We start from the raw sequence: 26,087 nt of genomic DNA on the forward strand, positions 1-26,087 counted from the left end.
CAAAGTATCCCCATATGGCACATTCGTAAACAAACTGTCTACATCTAATGAAAGAAGGACAGCATTCTCTGGTATGTTAATATCTTTTATTTTCTCTATTAACTGCAAGCTATTCTTCAAACAATATTTCGGCTGGAACTGAGACTTCTGTCTAATAATACAATTCAACCTCTTAGCTAGATTATAAGTCGGCGCACCCAAGTAAGAGAACACTGGACGAACCGGAATATTATCCTTATGGATTTTTGGAAGTCCGTAAAGAATAGGAGCTCGTGGATTCATAGGCACAACCATGCTCTTTTGATGCTCGGTTTCAAAAACAAACATAGAATTTTTTATTGCATGTCTGAGATCTTTCTGGAACCCTGGAGTTGGGTCCCTATGCAAGCTCGAAAAACCATCACCTTGAATAAGATCTAATACTTTCTGATTATATTGTCCCTTCCCCATGATCACAATGCAATTGCCTTTGTCCGCTTTTGAAACCACCAAATCATTGTCTTGCACTTTCTGTTGTATAGATCTCAGCACCAAAACATCAGAAACAGCACCCTCAGCCTGTGCTGGACTAGAACTCTTAATAACATTAGCTACCATGGTCTTCGTATCTACATCACCACGGCCCCGCACTATTGCAACCTCTGAATCCACTGCTAAATTCTCTAGAGTTCCCTGAGTTATTTTTGGCCGGAAATTATATTTTAATCCTTTTCCTAAAAGCCCAATTTCATTCTCAGCAAAGTCTACATTAGATAAATTCTTTACGCGAGGATGGAAATCATGGTGTGTTGTTGGTTTTTGCGTATTTATTTTTGCGGTGGGAGGGTGGGAACATTAATTGCATGTAAAAATACGCAAGTAAGTATAACGGGTTAGCACTGATTGACTAACACGTTATTTTCTCGCGGATTAGCAAAGTAATATTTCTTGTTTTAATTAGCATGGATTTCCGCAAAGTAACGCCTGATTCTATTAATTATTTGAAAACGGCTTGCGTAGCCGAACAGGCACGACTTTACGTTAAACTAACTAAACAACATCGTGCAGCTGTCCAGAATGTTTGGTTTAACCAACAGTGCAAGCGTTTGAAGGTTGTTCCTAATTACATCCATGTTCGCTGTAGTGGTAATTCTAGGGCTGCTAGGTTGGCTGTTAATGGGGCTCAGAGAATTTGGTTGAACGAAGAATCTCGCCATTGGTTTTCAGTAAGAGATAATTTGAAATTACATCTTAAGGTGTTATATTCAGAACTTTCATTTAAGTTGCATAATCTCGAGTTCGATATATTGGATCAAAAGGCGAGGTACTTTGCTTCTGAACTTGCACACGAGATGTATACCACCCAGCTTAATAAATTGCATAGGTTAACAGAGTCAAGTTCTAGTTCATTTTTAAGGAGGAGGGAAATGGAACCAACAACACACCATGATTTCCATCCTCGCGTAAAGAATTTAACTAATGTAGACTTTGCTGAGAATGAAATTGGGCTTTTAGGAAAAGGATTAAAATATAATTTCCGGCCAAAAATAACTCAGGGAACTCTAGAGAATTTAGCAGTGGATTCAGAGGTTGCAATAGTGCGGGGCCGTGGTGATGTAGATACGAAGACCATGGTAGCTAATGTTATTAAGAGTTCTAGTCCAGCACAGGCTGAGGGTGCTGTTTCTGATGTTTTGGTGCTGAGATCTATACAACAGAAAGTGCAAGACAATGATTTGGTGGTTTCAAAAGCGGACAAAGGCAATTGCATTGTGATCATGGGGAAGGGACAATATAATCAGAAAGTATTAGATCTTATTCAAGGTGATGGTTTTTCGAGCTTGCATAGGGACCCAACTCCAGGGTTCCAGAAAGATCTCAGACATGCAATAAAAAATTCTATGTTTGTTTTTGAAACCGAGCATCAAAAGAGCATGGTTGTGCCTATGAATCCACGAGCTCCTATTCTTTACGGACTTCCAAAAATCCATAAGGATAATATTCCGGTTCGTCCAGTGGTCTCTTACTTGGGTGCGCCGACTTATAATCTAGCTAAGAGGTTGAATTGTATTATTAGACAGAAGTCTCAGTTCCAGCCGAAATATTGTTTGAAGAATAGCTTGCAGTTAATAGAGAAAATAAAAGATATTAACATACCAGAGAATGCTGTCCTTCTTTCATTAGATGTAGACAGTTTGTTTACGAATGTGCCATATGGGGATACTTTGGATATTCTTAGGGGTCTTTTTGAAAAGCAACGGTTGCATCCAGGGGAGGTAGATGAGTTGATAGATCTAACGGCGATTTGTATGAAACAAAATTATTTCAGATTTGGGGGACAGTATTATTTGCAAAGTGATGGTTTGGCTATGGGTTCTCCGCTGAGTCCTTTAATGGCGGATATTTTTATGGACCATTTTGAGAACCAGCACATTGTAGGCAATAATAATATATTATATTATTTTAGATACGTAGATGATTTGATTATTTGTTGGATGGGGAGCTTGGGCCAACTGGATGCTTTTATTGCTGAACTTAATAGTAAGCATCCGAAAATTAAGTTTAAAAAGGAACTGGAGCAAGACAACTCATTGAATTTTCTGGATATAACAATTTCGAGAGTGAATAATAGGCATCGTTTCCAAATTTACCGTAAGCCTACACATACTGATTCGGTTATCCCGGCTTCTTCGACGCATCCATGGCAGCATAAGTTGGCTGCTTTTCATTGTTATGTGCATCGGATGTTGACTGTGCCTCTTTCTGATGAACACTATCGAGCTGAACTAAATAATATTTATCATTTAGCAGTTTCGAATGGCTACGATAAGTCAGTTGTGGATGGAATCATCAGAAAAAAGCGAAATAGTATAGTCAACAATATGTTGTATGCTGCACGATCCTCTGAGCCGATTAAGAAATACAAAGCGAGCATAACTTATGTTGGCAAATTGTCAGATGCAATTTACAAAATTTTAAAATCTAACGACATTCCTGTGGCTTTTAGGACAAACAACACTTTGCACTCTAAACTTTGCAATGGGAAAGATAAGATTGAGAAGGGAAAAAAATCTGGAGTTTATAAGCTTACTTGTGATAATTGTAATAAAGTATATGTGGGGCAAACAGGCCGTAATTTCACTACCAGGTATAAGGAGCATGTTGCGTCGTACAGACACAACCATCCAGAAAAGTCAAATTTTGCGAAGCACTTGATAGACAGTGGCCATGCTTTACCGGAGAATCATTCTTTTGATATTTTACATGTTTGCGAGAAAGGATTGCGTTTGAGTGTTCTGGAACAGTTGGAAATAATTAGGTACAACAATAGGGGGATAATTCTTAACGAACAGTTGAATGTTGCGTCATCGCCGTTATTACGAATTTTTCCATCTCATTCACACTTGCACAGTAGGGGGACTGGTCAAGGTATAAATATGGCCGACCGTTCTAGACAGCTCAGTCAGTCGTCGGGTGTCAGACCGTCAACATCTCCAGCATCTCCTGAGGATGCCTCGTAGAGAGGCGAAACACGTGTCGAGTTTTGTACTTTTGGTGGTGGGTTGTTATATTTATTTGCGTATTTATTTTTGCGGTGGGAGGGTGGGAACATTAATTGCATGTAAAAATACGCAAGTAAGTATAACGGGTTAGCACTGATTGACTAACACGTTATTTTCTCGCGGATTAGCAAAGTAATATTTCTTGTTTTAATTAGCATGGATTTCCGCAAAGTAACGCCTGATTCTATTAATTATTTGAAAACGGCTTGCGTAGCCGAACAGGCACGACTTTACGTTAAACTAACTAAACAACATCGTGCAGCTGTCCAGAATGTTTGGTTTAACCAACAGTGCAAGCGTTTGAAGGTTGTTCCTAATTACATCCATGTTCGCTGTAGTGGTAATTCTAGGGCTGCTAGGTTGGCTGTTAATGGGGCTCAGAGAATTTGGTTGAACGAAGAATCTCGCCACTGGTTTTCAGTAAGAGATAATTTGAAATTACATCTTAAGGTGTTATATTCAGAACTTTCATTTAAGTTGCATAATCTCGAGTTCGATATATTGGATCAAAAGGCGAGGTACTTTGCTTCTGAACTTGCACACGAGATGTATACCACCCAGCTTAATAAATTGCATAGGTTAACAGAGTCAAGTTCTAGTTCATTTTTAAGGAGGAGGGAAATGGAACCAACAACACACCATGATTTCCATCCTCGCGTAAAGAATTTAACTAATGTAGACTTTGCTGAGAATGAAATTGGGCTTTTAGGAAAAGGATTAAAATATAATTTCCGGCCAAAAATAACTCAGGGAACTCTAGAGAATTTAGCAGTGGATTCAGAGGTTGCAATAGTGCGGGGCCGTGGTGATGTAGATACGAAGACCATGGTAGCTAATGTTATTAAGAGTTCTAGTCCAGCACAGGCTGAGGGTGCTGTTTCTGATGTTTTGGTGCTGAGATCTATACAACAGAAAGTGCAAGACAATGATTTGGTGGTTTCAAAAGCGGACAAAGGCAATTGCATTGTGATCATGGGGAAGGGACAATATAATCAGAAAGTATTAGATCTTATTCAAGGTGATGGTTTTTCGAGCTTGCATAGGGACCCAACTCCAGGGTTCCAGAAAGATCTCAGACATGCAATAAAAAATTCTATGTTTGTTTTTGAAACCGAGCATCAAAAGAGCATGGTTGTGCCTATGAATCCACGAGCTCCTATTCTTTACGGACTTCCAAAAATCCATAAGGATAATATTCCGGTTCGTCCAGTGGTCTCTTACTTGGGTGCGCCGACTTATAATCTAGCTAAGAGGTTGAATTGTATTATTAGACAGAAGTCTCAGTTCCAGCCGAAATATTGTTTGAAGAATAGCTTGCAGTTAATAGAGAAAATAAAAGATATTAACATACCAGAGAATGCTGTCCTTCTTTCATTAGATGTAGACAGTTTGTTTACGAATGTGCCATATGGGGATACTTTGGATATTCTTAGGGGTCTTTTTGAAAAGCAACGGTTGCATCCAGGGGAGGTAGATGAGTTGATAGATCTAACGGCGATTTGTATGAAACAAAATTATTTCAGATTTGGGGGACAGTATTATTTGCAAAGTGATGGTTTGGCTATGGGTTCTCCGCTGAGTCCTTTAATGGCGGATATTTTTATGGACCATTTTGAGAACCAGCACATTGTAGGCAATAATAATATATTATATTATTTTAGATACGTAGATGATTTGATTATTTGTTGGATGGGGAGCTTGGGCCAACTGGATGCTTTTATTGCTGAACTTAATAGTAAGCATCCGAAAATTAAGTTTAAAAAGGAACTGGAGCAAGACAACTCATTGAATTTTCTGGATATAACAATTTCGAGAGTGAATAATAGGCATCGTTTCCAAATTTACCGTAAGCCTACACATACTGATTCGGTTATCCCGGCTTCTTCGACGCATCCATGGCAGCATAAGTTGGCTGCTTTTCATTGTTATGTGCATCGGATGTTGACTGTGCCTCTTTCTGATGAACACTATCGAGCTGAACTAAATAATATTTATCATTTAGCAGTTTCGAATGGCTACGATAAGTCAGTTGTGGATGGAATCATCAGAAAAAAGCGAAATAGTATAGTCAACAATATGTTGTATGCTGCACGATCCTCTGAGCCGATTAAGAAATACAAAGCGAGCATAACTTATGTTGGCAAATTGTCAGATGCAATTTACAAAATTTTAAAATCTAACGACATTCCTGTGGCTTTTAGGACAAACAACACTTTGCACTCTAAACTTTGCAATGGGAAAGATAAGATTGAGAAGGGAAAAAAATCTGGAGTTTATAAGCTTACTTGTGATAATTGTAATAAAGTATATGTGGGGCAAACAGGCCGTAATTTCACTACCAGGTATAAGGAGCATGTTGCGTCGTACAGACACAACCATCCAGAAAAGTCAAATTTTGCGAAGCACTTGATAGACAGTGGCCATGCTTTACCGGAGAATCATTCTTTTGATATTTTACATGTTTGCGAGAAAGGATTGCGTTTGAGTGTTCTGGAACAGTTGGAAATAATTAGGTACAACAATAGGGGGATAATTCTTAACGAACAGTTGAATGTTGCGTCATCGCCGTTATTACGAATTTTTCCATCTCATTCACACTTGCACAGTAGGGGGACTGGTCAAGGTATAAATATGGCCGACCGTTCTAGACAGCTCAGTCAGTCGTCGGGTGTCAGACCGTCAACATCTCCAGCATCTCCTGAGGATGCCTCGTAGAGAGGCGAAACACGTGTCGAGTTTTGTACTTTTGGTGGTGGGTTGTTATATTTATTTGCGTATTTATTTTTGCGGTGGGAGGGTGGGAACATTAATTGCATGTAAAAATACGCAAGTAAGTATAACGGGTTAGCACTGATTGACTAACACGTTATTTTCTCGCGGATTAGCAAAGTAATATTTCTTGTTTTAATTGAAATGCACAACAACAGAATGACATTGGTTAGATGTTATTCTGATGTCAGTGTACATTCAAATTGGCCTGTTGATTAAGATTAAAATATGTGAAGCAACTGCGCATGCGTCAGAAAACAAATATGGCACCCAGCCTCCGGACCTGCAAATAACGTAGAACGTACCGTCTAGAACACGTAACGCAGACATCGATAACATAAAACGTGCTATAACTATGTGACTTACGAAACACTAACAAGAGTTTCCATCTACAAAATCGTGATTTGGAATAAAATAACGCACAGGTGAGTTCACTTTAGAAAAACTATATATACCTACCTACTAAATTTAACGATATACTAAACATGGATGTGTTTACATACACCATGCACCGGTAATGTTTTTACAAATTATACACGAATTTGTCAGCAACTCAGTAACATAGTTAAGATAATTTTTGCATGCATATTTCTAAGTAGAATATGGTGAACTTGTAGTCTTTATTTAGGTATACCAAGTAATGTAACCCATATTCAATTTCACGTCATTCACATAATAATTTTACAGTACATATGGCGCTAATTTATCGCCCTTGTGCGGTAACTAGCACTATACGTGCGTATGTCGATAATTTAAAGGGGCGTAAGGTAATTCGCATCTTGTGTCGATTTAAAACACTCCCTTTGGTCGTGTTTTATTTCATCGCTACTCGTTGCGAATTCCTACTTTTCACACCGGTATCGTAATGTATTATTACAGTACATATAGCGCTACTTTACCGCACTAGTGCGATAATTAACACATACATTTACATACTTAACTAAGTTGGAAAAATTAAAGGCCATATGTACTGTACAACGTTGTACGATATGTGTGCGAATAGGTTATTCAACTGTAATAACTAATAACTCCTTGCGGTCGTGGTTTTTTTAATCGCCTCTCGTTTCGAATTTCCAATTTTTCACACTTTTGTATTGTAATATACTTATTATCTAATCTATTTTATGAATATATATTAACTAATCGAATGATTAAGAAAGGTAACTATTTAAGAGCAAAAATGTATAATTGATATATTTAGTCGTTGAAATTGTACACCTTTTGTTACGTTATATCTAAATAACAAGTGTTTTAATAATGAGGTTGCAAGCGTGCGTCCCCAGTAATATTTGACGAGAAGGGACAGTTTTAAAAAAATCATCAAAAAATTATGGTGGTAAATTATACAAAATGATGTATAAGAACAGTTTCAGCAAATGCTGTAGATTGTTTAAGTATCAAAATTATTTTGAAATTAAGTCGATTTTCAGAGAAATTGTCCCTTGTTTTGAAGTAAGTAATTTCTGGAGAAAATGGATTTCGTCTAACTTTCATTTACACTACTTCAAATTTATAATAACAAAAAAGTAGTTTATTAAAGTTGAAGTACAGGATAAGTGTTAACATTTTAAGCAGTCCAAAATTTACAAATAAGAACTTTCAAATCAGTGCTCTACGCGCGTTTACCTAAACGTCCAAAAAAAATTACTAATTAAGTGAGTATGTTTTCAAAAAAAATATTTAATAAAATGAAAGATAACAAGACGTGCTAATAGAAACCAGCACTTGTTATTTATAATAGTTAACAAAAGGTGTAGGTACAATTTCATCGACTAAATCTATCAATTTCACATTTTTGCGACTAAAATCGATAATGGCCTCTTAAGTGTTCAAATACAGGATATTTATTGTTTACGAATTTTTCTTGCCTGTCTGTAAACACACACACTGAATAGAATAGTTGATGTGATACTTACGATTCAACACACATTGATTTCCTTTGGCGTTGGTAGTTTGGGTCTCTTGTAAGTTTAAATGAAAAATAATACCGAAAAGGGACTACTCGTGGTTTGCCTGAGGATATCAAAATGGTTATTAGCACCCGTTCAAAGGTTAGTCGTTTATAAATACGATTTAAATTTAATAACGTAGCTTTTAATCTATACCACCTACGTACTGGTAGGTATGTTGTGGGTACTCATACAACGATATATATAATATACAAATACATAAAAAACATCCATGACTCAGGAACACACTCATCAGTCATCATACAAATTAATGCCCTTAAATCACCCCCCACTAGGCCATACCGGTATATATATAAAGCCTGACCAGTAATATATGATCACGCGCCAGATTGAGGAATTTAATTGGAACAATATTTTTCATACTAAATTGAACTGTCACCCTATACAGCGCCCAGAATAACAGCGCCCTCTTGACAATGATCATATATTTCTGGTCGAGCTTTAGTATATAGGTACTTGATAGCTTTTTGATAGGGATAATAAATGATGTAAAATATTTGAACTCATACTTTACTCATAACAAACTTTTCTCAAACTTGTCATGAAATATTGACAAGACGTATCTACTTCAAATTAGGTCCGGAAATACCACATATCAGGTGCGATGAGTGAAGATGATATGTAAAGGAATTTCATACAGCTTTACACACCTAGGTCTGTAAGGCAACCTTCTTTTGTTTTTAAACGTCAAATTATCGCACGTCTTGGCATTCATTCAACCTTAAAAAACCTTTTTGTCTTTTTTCTTTTTTTTTCTTTTTTGTGTTTTTTAAATATTATTCCCCTTTAAATTCCTGAAAATTCAAAGTGGACCGAAAATTTGATTATTTTGGCGCTACGACGTACGGTTTAGAAGATACAGCCCTGTAAAGTTTTTTTTTTCAGTCATGCAAAAATCTTTATAGGGCTGTATCTCCTAAACCATGCGACAGGGATGAAATAATCATATTTGCATTTCCCTTGGGGACCCGACGCACTGAATAACCTATCACAGAATATGAAACAATCATCATCATCATCAACCTATTTTTTATTATTATTTCATTGCAAGTTTGAGACAAGCACTATATAAATTATAAATCTCGGCGAGTAACGGGGTTACCTCGCTACGCTCGGCCGTGTATATCTACTTGGCCTACAACTCTTCGTTTCCCGTCCTCTATAGTAATGTACTATTACTTAAGTCCACTTAAGTCTAAGAAAAACAACGTGCTCCTTATTTTGACATCCATCACAGATGGCGCTGTGCTGCGCCAATGTTTTGCGGCTTCGGTCAACTTTTGACGCAAAAAGCAAAATGTATGGAGCTGTACAGCGCCATCTGGTTCACCTATCAAATTCGAAGCACGAAATTATCTTATATATTACGCATCTTACTCAATCAATGTATCTTTGCTCATTATACTTAACTTTACAGTTTGTATTTTCATTGAAATCTTTTTATAGCACATGCAGGCATTCCACCTATTTTTACTCTTTGTTTAACGTCACGTGTGTGTCATGTATGTCATGCAAAAGCTGTACGTAATGTAGGTTAAATCGGTTTACTTACTTAATCCACAAAGCAATGATTTGATTGATTTTGAAAGAACTGAATCTGTTTCAGAATAAAGAAATTAAAAAGATACAAAATGAAGCAGATTAAAGTCGGACTGTTATTTCTACTACCCAGTTGTTCTTTCATTGTTCTATTACTATATTACTGGCATTACTCGCATCTGGAGCCAGGTTTTCGCCAAGCTCCGACAATTACAGCCCAGCCTCTAGCCTCTACCCGAACCCACAAAGTCGTGCCCATGAAACATATGAATCTTGACGAGTTATATAAAGACGACAAAGAACCAGAAGACAACTTTTTAAATGAATACAGAACCGGTAAGTTTCCATACCTATTAAAAATAAGTAGACTTGATTCAGAGAATCAACAACTAGAAAATAACCTTAACCTCTTGTTTGTGTATAATAAGGATCCTCACTAACATTTTAGGCATTTTTTGCATTGTTTGAGAGGACGATTTTTTCTGCTCTTTATAGCACAACTGACGTTTGAACCAGTGTTGGCCTAACGTTAATTGCGAATGACCATTAACCATTGAACCATAAACCGTAACAGACAGTTATAGTTTACGGTTCAATTTGTAATGGTAATCGGTCAAGTAAAAATCCCACCCACATCATTTTCTATCAGTATTTAATTTAGAAACTGTCCATAATTTATTTGATACTAATATCTTATTTCATCTACTTTCAGTGTACGCTGTGAACACGCCAGGGTGCCAAATTCCATTCAATATGATAAATTACAGGAAGCAAATCGAATATGATAAAAAACATAAACAAAAACAATTTGACTGCGGAAAACGAGCGGTTCATATAAAGAAAATTGACGGGGATCGAGTACGAGCGACGGTCAACCCATTGGTAATGAAAAAATATCTAAGGAAAAGCGCCCGTTTTGATTGCTGTTACAGATTTCTACAGCCTCGCCCTGGTCACGAAAATACCAAAATTAAGTGAATACGCCTTGTCCAAATTATTTATTAATTTTTAATTTATTATTTTATATCTCAATGAACGTTTTTTCTTTTGACAGGTATACGCTATGTGTGAAATTTAGCACCGGTGCCACGATTGTTCTTCAAACTGATTTCATAAACGTGAGATGTATTGAATACGGTGTGAGGAACAAGACACATCTGGTATATGACGATTTATTTGCCTTCGCCAAGAAGATCAATATGACAAACAATCAACAATCTTGTAATAACAGCTACAATGTACTGATTTTGGGCATGGACTCTATGTCTTTGCCGCGGGTCGTACAGACTATGCCAAGAACTACGGATTACCTTCACAAGAACTTTTGGTTTTGCTTCCGTGGTTATCATAAGGTGATTATTAATAATTTTTTTTTTTTTTCATCACACTTGCTCGTAAAAGTGTAGGCGATGCAGTCCGAAAATCCTAAATTTCGCCCTCCGGCTGTAATGTCTTATGTATTTTATCATCACACCTGTCAGGCGATACGGTCCGTAAATCCTAAAATCGACACGGGCCGGCCACGGACGGTATAGGAATTACGAACTCGCCTTCGGCTTCGGGCTTCAATTCATAGTCGTTCGTAAAATTACGTTTTTATAATTGTGTAATTGTTACGATACTGCAAAGAGTACAACGACAAAGAAGAAGAATAATTGTCATAACCAATCAAAGGTTCTCCGTAAATAATTATTAGGCGATATGACCGTAGTTGATCATAAAGTCTGGTTTTTAATTCCGTGGAATTATGTCGTTTCCTGGCACTGCTAGGCAAAAAAATAAATACTCCTTACATTTGTGGTTAGAATTATTATACATGGCAACGTAAAATATTAAAAATACATTTTGACATATTTTTTTCCTAACAAACATAATGATACTTTATTCGAGAAAACAAAGATAGTTTTATTTTAAAGTGCACTACATATTGGGACCTGAGGAAATATATGGTATTTCAAAATCACGATTCCCATAAGTTACAGATGTACTGTAGTGCATAATTGTTTTCCATCGTATTTTCTCAGAAACGTTCGTATTTGTCATGCTAGTTCAGTCAATACACTTGTATCTCTATCCTCCTAAGACCCTGCGTAAGTAGGTAAAATATTTTTTGTACTTTTGTACTTACGCATTTTGGACTTTTGTGTAATTAAGGGTTCTAAATTTAAAAACAAAACAATTGCTTCTGGGTCTCAGGAGGCTATGCTAAGTGGCTGATTTTCTGTCTTTTCTATCATTAATTATTTGCATTTTCAGGTGGGCGATAATACTTTCCCCAACGTAATGGCAACTTTAACTGGCCATAGCATGCCATTCATATCCTCAAAATGTCAAGATCAAATGGACCAGTGTAACAATATATTAATGTGGAGTAAATTTAAAGATATCGGATACGTCACAGCGTACGGAGAAGACTTCTTGCGTTTACCTGATACTTTCAGTAAGCGCTACGCATTTAATAAAACTCCGACCGACCACTACATTAGGCCATTATTTATCAAAGGAGAGAAAGAGGTAAATAATAAACAGCTAGTATGTGCAGGAAAGATATCCGCTGGCCAGCAGCTTTTGGATTATGCTGCTGATTTTGTGACAACATATCGAAATGATCGCTTCTTCGGATTTTTTTGGATGAACTCATTCAGCCACAACACGAACAGTCGACCTCAGGATGCAGACAGGCTACTGGAGAATTTCTTTAACAAAATATCGTATACCGGTATCCTTGAAAATACGTTCGTCATTTTTTACAGCGACCACGGCATTAGATTTGGGCCATATCGTCAGGAATTAGAGTCGTACTACGATGGGCGGTTGCCTTCCTTTTTTATGCGACCGCCGACAATGTTCAAAACTCGGCGCTGGGAAGAATATAAGTCGCTTGCGGATAATCAATTTAAATTAGTGACTCCTTACGACCTGTTCAACACGTTAATTAATATAAACGAGTTGTCTAGATGCAAGAGTATATCTAACGTGAGCGTTTCACGCGGCTGTCCGAATTGCCACAGTCTGTTCATGCCAGTTAAAACTTCACGGACGTGCCGCGACGCTGCCATTCATGATATGTGGTGTAGTTGTCACCAATTGTATCCCCTAGATAATAACGACGTTCAAGGCATTAAGAGCGTGCTACTAGCGATATCTCATATCAAAACTTTAATCAAATCTATAAAAACGAATCATTGCTGGCAGTGCCTGGACGTGTCACTCAAAAACGTCCTTAGAATACATTTCTATTACGATGGTAGTAAAGATAATATCTATTATGTGGTTGCATTCACTACGGCGCCAGGTAACATGTCTTATGAAGCTGTCGTGAACAAATCACAATTAATCGGTTCTCTGAGCGTTATATCGCCGTATAGAGGATTAGGAACGTGCACAACAGACCGTCGAGAAGTTGCAAAAGCGCGATTGTATTGTATATGTCAAAAAATTCAAAATTGCACTTAATAATTGCGATCGTTTACTTATGTTAGAACCGTTTCATCATTCAAGTTTTCTGTAGGTATATACAGCAGGACAAAGCGCTATGATGCCAGCACGTAGTGATTTAATCATTTTTGGAACAAACCAGCCTAGCCAAGATGACAATTAATGGTTGATAGAAAATGCCAATCGAAATCTAATAATTAATGGAACCTATGGAAATAGATAGTCACGTAACTTTACGTGGCATCCGTTATCCCGATACATCTTTTCGTGGCGTTTGTCGACGTACGATTCTCATCTTGGCATCCGCATTAGACGTGCGCGCCGCCGCGGCGCGCCGCCGCCATAAGGAGTCAGCGCGCCGCCGCCGCCGCCGGTAGTTTAAAATTCGCGCCGAGACAAAACCCGCAAGAGATTACAAGTTTAAAATCAATGAACATAAAGCGCGTGCGACGCGTGCCGTGGAGCACAGCGAGCGCCGGAAAACTCGCGTCCAAGCTCAAAAGCTCGCCGTTCGTACGCCTGCCTCCGAGTAGCTTTAGCGTTCCGTTTTTTTAATTCGTTGTATGAATCTGTGTATGTAGGCTGCTCTGCTGGCACTAGAATCCCTTGAGTCAAACTCAAAACTAGTCCAGAACTGTAAAACAAACCTCAATGCACTGGCTTACTCCAACAAAGTCACACTTAGATGGGTACCAGGGCACTCCGACATTAACGGAAACGAACAAGCGGACGAACTTGCTAGAAAGGGCGCAGACACACCCCTGGTCGGCCCAGAACCGTTCTGTGGAATCACAAAACGGGATGCATGTTCGCTGCTCAGCAATTTAGAAAAAGTAAGGGCAAACGATTGGTGGAAGTTCGTAAAAGGACAAGAACACTCGAAAGCTCTAATCAAAGGGTTTAACAGTAAAACTGCTAGGGAGCTTCTATGGCTCAAAAGACACAAAGCCTGCGCGGTGACCAGAATTTTGACTGGACACTGTAAGTTGAACAAACACATGTTTCAAATTGGAAAGAAACAAGACGCGACATGCAGGTTCTGCCATGAGTCAGAGGAGACTGCAATGCACATTCTCTGCTCCTGTGGACCACTAATGTCAAAAAGAAGTACCCACTTAGGGCGGCACATTACGGCCCAAAGAATCTGGAATTTCCTGGATTCAACGGGCATCAGTAAGGAACTTTAAATGGCTGTCACAATAGATCACTACCTGGTCGACGTGGCACTCAAAGGCCCAAAAAACCCCAATAATAATAAATGTAGTATTGAGTTGTTTGTACCTGTTAGTTACTGTGTTACAGCAAACATGAGATCAAAAGCGGCTATTGAAAAAAATAAGTTAAATAGACTTTCGGTAGCAATAAATTTTACCTCAAAAACAAAAGTTGACCTCTATCTGACTGCTAACGAATTAACTCCAGCTGGTTTCTCGGCAGAATATGCCAAAGAAGTAATCCCTTACTACGAACATAATCAACCATTATTACACCAGGGTCAAAAGGAAGAAGCGAGTACAAGTAAAGTTTCAATACTTTCCCAACTCTCGCGCAAATACAGCATGCAACACAGTTCTCATGGTTCCGGCTTCGATGATGCTGTTGACCAGGAAGCTTGGAAATACCTAGCTACTGCTGATCCTGCGGAACTTGAAGACGGGGACATCTTGACCTACTGGCAAACCAGACAATCTGCCTACCAGAGTTTATCATCATTAGCACAGGCTCTGTTATGCATTCCAGCAACTAGCACTCCGAGCGAAAGAGTGTTTTCGGTTGCTGGATTGCTTTTAACAGCCAAAAGGTCCCGGCTGAGTCCATTTAGGGTGAACAAAATAATTTCTGTGCACGACAACTATAAAAGTTGCAAACAAAATATTTCTGTCATGAAAAGTGATTGAGTCATCTTTTCAGTTCACTTTATAAAGTTCTTTCGCTTAAGCGTGGTTTTTCATTATACGTCTTAATATGCAAAGTTGAAAATTCCCACGCCGCCGCCGTGGACTTTTTCGTGGCGCGCCGCCGCCCTATTTTTTTCGACCGGCGCGCACGTCTAATCCGCATTGTAACACTAAAAGCATACCTACCCCTAATTTTTAGGCCGGTGGTCTAAGTACGATTGATATCTAACTACCTAGCCTACCTAGTCTGTCGCTTAGATACCTATGTGATTATTTTTCGCTAAACTGTGATAATGACCAAGTGCGATATTTTATTTTTATTGTAATACAACCTAATGATTTCATCATTTTTGTATCATTGCTCCAAATCGCTTTCCCAAGTAGATACCTAACCTAATGTTAAAAATTGAATAGTGACCTTTAGGTAGGTAACCTTACGCACACATACTAATTTCAAGTAGGCAGGAGATATATAGGTAACTACTCGTAACAATTTTATAACATCTATTTCTTGCCCCTATTCGCCAAGTCCTAGAGGGATATACACTTGAAATGAGGATCTCAGCTTAAACTCTGTTCTCGAGTACAAACCGAAATACATGTCATATACGAAGAAAAAGTTACCAAGACCTCCAGTGCACAGGGCTGGAATCGTTACAGCGTCCACCATACCATACTTTTCTACCTTAGAGATGGACAGAAGCGCCATAGGCCCTCAAAAAAATGCATACACCATACACTTACAAAATTTGACCCCTGCCGACGTAACCCGGGTGTCCGAGGGGCTTAGGTTGTACCTGCCGCGATGGCAGAGGACGCTGCGCTGGTTCGATTTCAGCCGCGGGCACTGGAGGACTTGGTCACTTTTTCTTCGTATACGACATTTATTTCGGTATTTTCGGTTTGTAATTTAAACACACGGTATTTTTTTTTAAGTCCGTTAATTTCAAGGATTCATTCCTGAGCTTAAATTAAGTAGGTAACTTTCTCAAAGAAACCGGTATTCTAAATAACTCCATTTTGGAGATTTTTTTTATCTGATAAGACACCTACAAGCGTGTACACTTGCTGTGGCCTGGCCCCGTAGCCAACGTGCATATCGTTCACGCTCCGTAGCGAACGAAACGCAACTGTCATAGTCGCACTAATATGGAAGAGTGATAGAGATAGCTACGATACGCTACGGAGCGTGAACGATTGTAACGTTGGGTACGCGGCCAGTTTACAGATTGACTAGTATGAGTTTATACATTTGCTAAATACTAAACGCAAGTACTATCTCGGAAGATCGATATTCGAAATGTCATTGATATGTCATAGTTTTCAATTGTTTGGTGGATTTAAATATGATGACCGCTATTAATTATTTTTTATGAAAAATACAAAAAAACTTACTACCTGTGCACTTCAGTTTCCTTAAATGTACTTACCCAAACCCCGAAGTTAATGGAGTTTAAAAAAACACCGTATAGTTCAAGAAACCACTTTACTTAATTTGTTTCTAATAGTCGGTTCTTGAGTACCTAAAATTCCTCCAATAGCCATTCGTAAACCTTATTGCAAAGAAGGTCCATTAGTGTTCAGTTATATACAATCTTTAAAAGACCAGATGTCCTTGACCAACTCTAATGCCGGCTGTACACACTCGTCAAGAGATCCCGAGACAGGCAGAGACTGCGTGTGTACATACTGCTCTCTTCTCGTCTCGTCTCCTGCGACTCCACGAGTGTGTACCTACAGCCAACATAAGGGCGAGGAGTAGGTACGTACTTCCACCTCCTATACGAATCCCTTATGGGATTACGATATAGACAGATGTGGTACTGCCAATGGTCAGTTAATGGTGTTAATTGGTATTAATATTAGTACGGAGATCAGGGGTTAATTATACGCTTTACATAACTTCAGAATTTTATTTTAAAATTGTAACAGTTAACAGGGACAATGACCTGAATTACATAATTTGGCTGTTCTGTTATTTATTGAGGCATACACTATAGAAAATGTGAACATTAAGCACTATTTTAAATGTCCCAAATAATAAAGATTGTTATTATGTTTTTTAGGAGTTTATGCGACTGTTCATTATCTATTTATTCTTATTTACAGTCTGGCAGAGCGGCAAGAACATTTTTAATATGCCTAAAATTTGATAAAGTTAATTCTTATATATTACATTGTGATCAACTGTTACATGTCCTGAATGGAACAGTGGAAGGAAACGATTATTCAGCCGATCATTTCTTTTTCATCAAAAACTAGTTTAACGTAGAAATTTAAGTTTTTCAGTAATATACCAAAAAATTATATTGATCAATGCATTGGGCAAATATAATTGTGATATATTAAAATTTATTCGGTTAAAAACCGTATTTTCCCCCCCCCCGGTGATATGAATACATATTTTAGCTTATCTTATTCTTTATGTATCATTTTGTGCCACCGTCCTATTTACTTCCCAAATTGCCCTATTGTAACGTCATCGCGACAAGAATCCGGGGTCTAACTTTACAAGCTTACTTCAATAACAAACGAGGTCAGTTATCTTCATCTAGATAATTTATCTAAATAAATAATAAAGGTTTTCCCACTTCGGCTTGGCGGCTGTTTCAGCCACGACAGCTATTTTAATTTTGGAACCTAGTAGTGTTTTCGATGCGATTGGTCGAAATAACACACTAAGAATATGATATAGCACCACAGTAAAATAATATTCTAGTCAAGTAAGTAAAGTAATATTCTAGTAAAGTAATTTAATTTGTACGTATTGCCGGTCAAACAACTTTGTCAGTAGAAAAAGGCACGAAATTAAAATTTTCTATGGGACGATAACCCTTCGCGCCTACATTTTTTAAATGTATCGCTTTTTTCTACTGACCGAAATAGCTTGACAGACTATATGTATTTATTACTTTTACTACATGATAATTTAATAATTTATAATTACTACAGAAAACCATAGATATACAGGCACAGATACAAGCATACATTTAATGTTTGGTATGTATGTGTATATCTATGTCTATATCTCACACCTAGTTTTTTTATTGATTTTATATATTGGTAATTTATCAAAAATTAAAACAGTTAAGGTAGTTGATCTAAAATACACAAATATATATTACCTAAACTAAACTAGCACTCTCTATGTTGACACATACAGGGTGGGCAAATAAGAGTGATACACTTTTTTATAAATTTTGATTATATTAAGTGCTAAATTTAGTAAATATTATTTCATAAATATATTATTCAGGGTTGGCAATTGTATACGGAAGATAATTTCTGCCAAATGTCTACCTCTAGCAGCAAGCAAATCTTTCTCAAACGCTTGTGTTGTTTAAAATACGTTGTTTGCTGCCTTTGCTCGATTCATTTCGAGTAAAAGTGACAGTGATTGGCACCCAAATTTCCCAGATTTTGCAGCTCCTGATTTATTTTTGTGGATATCTAAAATTATGTGTTTATGCTAACAAGCTGATGAAATTTAAACAGTTAAACCGACTATCTGACACAAATTTACTAAGATAACGCCCTAAATTTACGAAAATATGCTGAAAATTGCGATGATAAGGGCTTACATTTGCCTGCTGTTTAAGTTAGACATTATGTTCCGCATGTATTTTCCAATCCTTAATAATATTTTTTTTAATACTTAATAATCTTTGAACTTGATATAGTTAAAATTTAAAAACAAAAAGTATACTTCTTATTTGCCCACCCTGTACATAAAGTTTAATAAACTTGGATAAAAAAATATTTCAATGATTCGTCAAATTATCAAATCACACAAAAATAATCATTATTTATACACTCTCTGTATAATTGACATTTTATTTTATTACACATTATTATAATCCTATTATATTAGTATTAACTGGAATACAGATCACTCAGTAAGTAGCCTTACCACGACTGCCATAGCAGCGTAGAACTGACATATTCGCTGTCGTCTGCGTAACTTACTTTCTATACATCTTGCTCGCACTGATATGCGCGTACGAGCGAGATACACAGAAAGTAATTTACGCACACGCTAGCGAATATGTCACTGTTAAACTGGTGGTGGCCGTACAGATCTTACCAAAACTTTTTTACATACAATTAAACAATACTGTATGTTATGTCATGGACATATAAATATTAACTGACAATAATAAACATGTATAAATTAGAATTAAAAACTACGGATATTCCACAAGTAACAAATTATACCTGCTTGATCAGAACCAGAGATCTTTAAAAACAGTTTTTTTACTACTACCTAAAAAGTCGTTTTATATACGACAATGAACTTAAATGCGTAACCCTTTAAGAAGAAAGTGGACGACCGCCTTCGTTAGCGTAACTTTTTAGGGTTCCGTACCCAAAGGGTAAAACGGAACCCTATTAATAAGACTCCGCTGTCCGTCCGTCCGTCTGTCTGTCACCAGGCTGCTATATCACGCGATAGCTAGTATCACGGTTCATGAGCACAAGCAATTGAAATTTCACAGATGTATATCTGTTGCCGCTATAATAACAAATACTAAAAAGTACGGAACCCTCGATGGGCTAGTCCGACTCGCGTTTGTCCGGTTTTTTAATAATTTTAAGAGCCAGGAGTATTTAAAAATTTGTATGGAATTTGTTTATTGCTCCTAACTCTTGTTAGGTAATAATCAAAAAATCGAAAAAAATCCAACGAAGGGCCATACCATATGGTCAATAAACATCAAATTGTGTAAGCATATATAAATGTTAATATCCAAAGACAAAAATAGTAACTACGTTTGTAAGGAGAAGCGGTCGTCCCCTTTCCTAGAATCAACCCTTTGAACGCCACATCCGTCGTGCGCAGCACGTTATTGTGAACCTTGTCGGAATGCACGAAGGTTGATATTGGGCTGTAGCAGAGCATGTCCGTTAACGTCTTTGGCGGTCAAAGGGTTAATAGTTAGGCACATTTTCTTTCAAAACATTTGATTTCGAAATATAAAATCTAGCAATTATATTGGCAATTCTAATAGACCGCGTGCCAGGAGCAGATTTCCATGACCAATCGCCTCCCGGGCGAAAACTCGTATAGTGGTTAACGGCTATGTATGATGAACCCTCGTGGACGTCAGCTGCCGCTCCGTTGGTGGGGTGAGGAATAGCTGTCACCGAAACACGTAAAAAAATTGTCATCGCCTCCCGTTTGATGCTTGGTCAGATGATAATTCAGATGCTATTGTTAAAAAAATCGTGAGCCGGTTAAATCGCGGTGGTAAGAGCGTCAGCTGGTCGCATGAACATGTAAAAAATAAGCGCTTTACCTTTTTATGATAGCAATAACAAATCATGAAACTTTGTATGTAGCATTTCATCAGGTGAAACGCCTGAAACGCCATAATCGGATTACATAATTTACACGTTGCGTATAAGGTAAGGTAAGGCGCGTATTTTTTACATGTTTATTTTACAGCTGACGGTCTTTCCATCGCGATACAACCGGCTGACGGTTTGTTATTTAAAATAGCATCTAAAGTACCATCTGACAAATTATCAGCCGGGAGGCGATGACTGACGATATATGCTCCTGGCTCGCGGTCTATAACGGAGTTCAATATTTCACAAATCTTTCAATACGTAACAATTTAAAATAGCCTGTCTTTTTTTCTGGTACTAAAGAATAGTACTTTATGTATGCTGAATGCTTTATATATGAAGTGCATCATAGTCGCTAAGCAACAGCCAACACGGACATAGTAATGCCCTAACCTACTAGTAAAACATAGGTTAACTTACATAATTCTCAGCACAACGGGTATTCATTAGCCTGTAAGTCTGTAGATTACGCTAACACGCTCTTAGGCAAGAGGGCAGGCGTCCGGGGGAAGACGGCGAACAGCGAAAGCTGGAACACCGAAAGGCCCGCGCCGACAATATTTGGTAGCTGAAAACAAAAACGACATTTTGAATACCACGGCTGAGATTTCTAGACTCGTATGAAAAATTATTACGGTCCTACGCCGACCACTGACTAGCACTACAAAAATAACGACGTCAAACATATGTTTAGATTGTTCGCCTTATTACAAAGGATTAAGGTGCAAAAGTGTAAACATATTTTTCACGTCGCGTCGAATAACCATAGCTATAGCAGGTATAAATGTCTAAGTACTTGTACAAATCTTTCAGCTCCAGGGGGGCTACCGCGAACATAGAAATTCGATGAATGTCTACTTATACCTCCACCTCTATCCGCTATCACTCTTTCTGCTTTCGCGCCTGACAGGATAAAGAAAAACTATTTCCGAAGTGCTCGGTAGGCTCTCGTGAACCGTTCTGTATTAAGCTATGTGTCTAGTAGGACTCTATGAAAGAGAACTATCATGTATTGTGATTCACCGTATGTGAGTTAGAAAAGTACTAGAGTCTGACCAAGCTAAGTTGGCAGCGATTTTGATAGCCAAGCCTGTGCCAGTGGTAAATAAACGTCATCATTTCATAGAAGATTGACATTTAAAATAACACTTGCACTGTCTGAGTCAAAACTGCTGCCAACTTGTCTTGGTCTGACTCTAGTAGTTTAAATATGAACTTTATGATATGAGAACAACTACAACACTATAAAATGAGTTTCCTATGATAAGCGCTTTAAAAACAGTTTTAAAAGTTTAACACTTAAACCTACAAACTACTACTCACAATTAAATAATTATCTTCCTCTATAACACCATACAGGAACCAAAGACTTGACACGAAGAAAGACATGAGTATCATAGGGAATGGGAGACATTCTGTGCTCTTCACTTTTAACACATAGAAAAGCTTGCTCATTGGAGCAGCTATCGCCAGCAGTGTGACGAGGCATGCAACTGTTCCTGAAATACAAATGAGGTAATTTAAATAACAAAGTTGAACTAACAATGCAGGGTGTGTTCCAAAATAGAGGTTTGAAAAAAAAAAAAAAGTAGAGGTTACATATTTTAGTCTATATGTATAGAGAGTGTGAGTAATCAATCAAACAGAGGAAATAGTAGTTATAAATACTATAGTACATTAACGCATTCACTGCCACCGACGCATATATGCGTTCACCGCCATACAAGTTTGTTCCTAGGCCACGCCCCCTGGCAGTGAATGCGTTAATAATAATAATAAATATTCTTTATTGTACACCACATATTGAAAAGGAGAATACAAAGAGAACACAAATTAAATTAGGTAACAACAGGCGGTCTTATCGCTAAAAAGCGATCTCTTCCAGACAACCTTTGGGTAAATTACACAAATTGACTAAAATCTCACAGTAAGCTCAATAAGGCTTGTGATGTGGGTACTTAGAGAATGATATATACAATATGTAAATATTTATAAATACTTAAATACATAGAAAACACCCATGACTCGGAAACAAATATCCATGCACATCACACGAATAAATGCCCTTACCAGGATTTGAACCCAGGACCATCGGCTTCATACGCAAGGTTACTACTCACTAAGCCAGACCAATCGTCATAGTAGTTGTATGAAATAAAATCTAATCTTTGGTAAAGACTATTATTGATAAAGTTTCCAGAACTAGAATTAATGGTATCAGATTGATCCAGTTTGTTTTGAGGATCTAAAATCTGTAATGGGTCCCATTGCATTAAAGCGATACAAAACTCAGAAATTACAGTCAAAGTCGACAATTGCACTCAACGCACGAAACGCCCCTTACTAAACGGTACTCAGACGTGACATAACGCCTGAGTAGAAGCTATCTTAAATTATGGGAAAACTATTTTATCTATTTGAATACCTTGTCTCAAGTGTTTGGTTCTAAAAGCATAAAGTGGATAGCAAATTCATTTGTATTATTGTTGATTATTAATTGCTGCCATTTGATAAACATTAGAATGTTCCCATTTGCAATTATGCATGTTTGACAAAACTGTGATATTTATATTTTATATCATCATATCTTTTGTTATAGCATGTAGCTTAACTAATGTACCTTTTATCCACTTTTGACAAACAAATCATAATCCTTATTGCAAAGCCATAAGGTCCACTAATGGTGTGTTACAAGTTTTGCTATACTACATGTTTAATTATCGGTAAGAAACATTTATTTAATTAGTTACACTTATTGTTGATTATAACCAACTATAGTGTTACTAACATGTTGATAAATTTCTTACAGTAGATAACTTATATTTAAAAATTACATAATTATGCTTAATGCTAATGACAATTTATAATTTTTTAAGTTATAAATGATTATAACACTAATATGTGATACTACATAAGATGAAATATTTGTTGAGAACCTTTATATATTATGTAATTGGGTACTTGACACATGTTGAATACTATAACAAAATTTAGTTAAATGGATAGAAAATGAGCCGTTAATTATAAAAAAGTGGAATTTAAAAAATATATTGAGTTTATAAAAAAAATACAAGGCTCCAGTCTCAAAAAAAAAATTTTTTTTGTCTTTCAAAAATAGAAAGGAAAATGGTACCATTCGATTCCTTACATTTGATTGAAAAATAAATTGTATGACAACTATACACATAAACGCAATATTTCAGGGTCAAAATGGCAATTTCCTTAATCTTCCATACATTTAGGACAGACTTATATGATGTGACGTCACATCACCTTATCATTTTGTTAGAGGCGTTTCAATCGTTGACTGCGAGCGTCAGACTTTAACTCTTATTTCTGACCTTTGTGTTGCTTAAATTCCATGAGTCCTATATAGACATTTGATCCTCAGGAAAATCAAGATCGTTTGACATTATTTACAAAAAAACAGTCAAGTAGCCAATTGCTTATAACAGCATAATGGCAACAATATAATATAATAAAATATAAATAATTTTCGTATCTAAGATAAATGATTGCACAACAATAGTAACAAACAGTATACAGACCAAACCAATGTTGTCTGAAATGGTAAATTATATGTCAAATTTTGTGTTTGATAAAATATGTTAACCTTTGAAAATGTAAAATTTGTAAATAAGTCTGAATAAAAGGCTTATATTATATTATAATACATGTAGTAACAGTTTTAATAATTAGATTCTAACTTAATAGTAAGAAAACTTCTGTGAGACTCAAACTTATGAAACAGATTAGAATGGGTCATACTCTTTCTCTTATTATGGAGCAAAACTTTTTGAGCAATTATATAAGTGAACTCTAATAATATATTTATATTATTATTTAGTAATGATTATTTAAATTTAAAAAATACATAGAATTAAACTAAAATATTATAGTGTAAAATTCCCTGAAACTAGCCAATAAGTCTTGAAACAAGTTAGACATAGTAATAAAACAACTGATTAAGGATTAAGGTGGCTTACCCAGTCGGCCAAGAAGAATTTCTTTATCCTCCTCAAATCTTAAATATCCTACAGATGAAACAAGCAAGCCCATCGTAAAGACCATCTGCTTAAATGTCGTAGATTTCTTGTACGTATACATATAGAACACAAGAGAATACAATGTCATAAGTGTTATTCCTATTGTGTTCACTAGTATTATCTTATTATCGTTTTTGGTGATGCCATACATGAGCCACAAGGCTGATCTGAAACGGAAAAGTTATTACAATATTAAAATAATTAATCTTGATAAATGAGAGAACTGAAAGTGCATGCTTTTAAAGGCTAATTATATCCGACGTATTTGACCGTATTTGTTTTTCCGACGAGCCATATGTTTGTTCGGAACCATCACTCCCTTACAAATAGTGACTCTAACAACTTACGCGAGAATACCGGTAAGAAAAGGCAGTGGTGATGCTTCGGCTGTAGATCTATTGACCACATATTGTTTGCACACCAACCTGGAAATAGTAGTAACATATTTAAACTGTTTATACAGCTGTAATTCATTTAAAAATCGTGTATATTTCTTGAAATAAAACATACATTCCTGCTAAAAAATTCAGTACTGTTGTAACAACGGCTAAGCCGCTTATAAGTTCCTTGAATTCAGACAAAGCCATATTTATTATCTAAAAATTATAATTAACGTTAAAATATACATTCCTACGCACTCATAATTTGAAAACTGAGAAAATAACTTTAACCGTGATAATGTTAGTGATATCGCTATGACATCGTCACTTGACAGTCTGCGATGTGACACTGACACTGATGACAGTTTGTCTCCAAAGTGACAGTTAAATTAGCGATCCGATTTGGGCTAGTATCATATATTTAACTAATAAAAATATAACAATTTATTTCGAGTAACATGACTATACAATTTGTAGAATACACTATAAAACTTAAAACCTAAATCTAAAAATAAATAATACTAAACTTAAAATAAAATACTAAAAAATATCCCCCTGCGGCATGGTGCCGTAGATACTGGCAGCATTTCCTCGCTGTATTGCAAGACTAATTCTTTGAGCGAGGAAGCTGCCAGCTCTGCGGTCGCCGGTGACTTCTGCTAACCTTTTTGAAAGGTCCTTAAAGAGTTTAAGGGCACTTGGACCCCACGGGCCAAGGGTCTCGACGCCAAAAGGTATGAAATTGTATTCGGCGCCGAGACCCCTATATTTGGTCATTTTTAAATTTTCGGCCGCTACTGCCGCCGCGCCGACCTTAGCAGATGTGCCGTGGAGATGAGACGGGGCTAGAGTGTCTACACAAGTGGCGTCCCATACCAGCACCCGTCCCATCTTCCACGGAATTAGTGTCATTCCGGCCGGTCTCTTACCATCGTCTCTTAAAATGCCGGCGGGCTCAAGTAGAGCTGGCACGTTGACGCTGGCGAGAGACCGGCGGAGAATATCGTTGAGCGCGGCGTGTCGGGAGAAGCGGCCGGCGCTCCTTTGGCAAGAGAGCCCGTGGTGTCCAAGGACGTCGACGTTAGTGCCGCAGGGGCACCTATGTGGGGCACAGACCCGGACGCCGAGTCGCAGGCAGGCAGCAACGCGCAGAGTG

The 26,087-nt window shown here is 37.2% G+C and overlaps 2 protein-coding genes across 2 annotated transcripts; one reads left to right on the top strand and one right to left on the bottom strand.

Annotated features, from left to right (window-relative positions):
• Positions 1-6,458: 6,458 nt before the first annotated feature.
• On the top strand, positions 6,459-15,501 carry LOC133521250 (uncharacterized). The gene is made up of 5 exons (XM_061856102.1): positions 6,459-6,736; positions 9,888-10,156; positions 10,533-10,794; positions 10,875-11,172; positions 12,077-15,501. The coding sequence occupies exons 2-5, from the start codon at positions 9,913-9,915 to the stop codon at positions 13,274-13,276; spliced, it is 2,004 nt and encodes a 667-aa protein (XP_061712086.1). The 5' UTR covers positions 6,459-6,736; positions 9,888-9,912; the 3' UTR covers positions 13,277-15,501.
• A 1,554-nt stretch (positions 15,502-17,055) lies between these two features.
• On the bottom strand, positions 17,056-25,284 carry LOC133521252 (sugar transporter SWEET1). Its single transcript, XM_061856103.1, has 5 exons — positions 25,062-25,284; positions 24,899-24,976; positions 24,492-24,718; positions 21,829-22,004; positions 17,056-21,073 (listed from the first exon to the last, which is right to left on the bottom strand). Exons 1-5 carry the CDS (start codon positions 25,136-25,138, stop codon positions 20,972-20,974), a joined length of 660 nt encoding a protein of 219 aa, XP_061712087.1. The 5' UTR covers positions 25,139-25,284; the 3' UTR covers positions 17,056-20,971.
• Positions 25,285-26,087: the final 803 nt, after the last annotated feature.

The sequence above is a fragment of the Cydia pomonella genome, chromosome 9 (assembly GCF_033807575.1).
Source record: "Cydia pomonella isolate Wapato2018A chromosome 9, ilCydPomo1, whole genome shotgun sequence".
In the NCBI taxonomy this organism is placed as follows: domain Eukaryota; kingdom Metazoa; phylum Arthropoda; class Insecta; order Lepidoptera; family Tortricidae; genus Cydia; species Cydia pomonella.

Excerpts from the sequence above, each read along its gene's own strand:
- LOC133521250 (XM_061856102.1), top strand. The coding sequence starts at position 9,913 with ATGAAGCAGATTAAAGTCGGACTGTTATTTCTACTACCCAGTTGTTCT. Across the intron at positions 10,157-10,532 it reads TTTAAATGAATACAGAACCG|TGTACGCTGTGAACACGCCA; the intron begins GTAAGTTTCCAT and ends ATCTACTTTCAG. Across the intron at positions 10,795-10,874 it reads CACGAAAATACCAAAATTAA|GTATACGCTATGTGTGAAAT; the intron begins GTGAATACGCCT and ends TTCTTTTGACAG.
- LOC133521252 (XM_061856103.1), bottom strand. The coding sequence starts at position 25,138 with ATGGCTTTGTCTGAATTCAAGGAACTTATAAGCGGCTTAGCCGTTGTT. Across the intron at positions 24,977-25,061 it reads CTGAATTTTTTAGCAGGAAT|GTTGGTGTGCAAACAATATG; the intron begins GTATGTTTTATT and ends TACTATTTCCAG. Across the intron at positions 21,074-21,828 it reads AGGAAGATAATTATTTAATT|CTACCAAATATTGTCGGCGC; the intron begins GTGAGTAGTAGT and ends TTTTGTTTTCAG.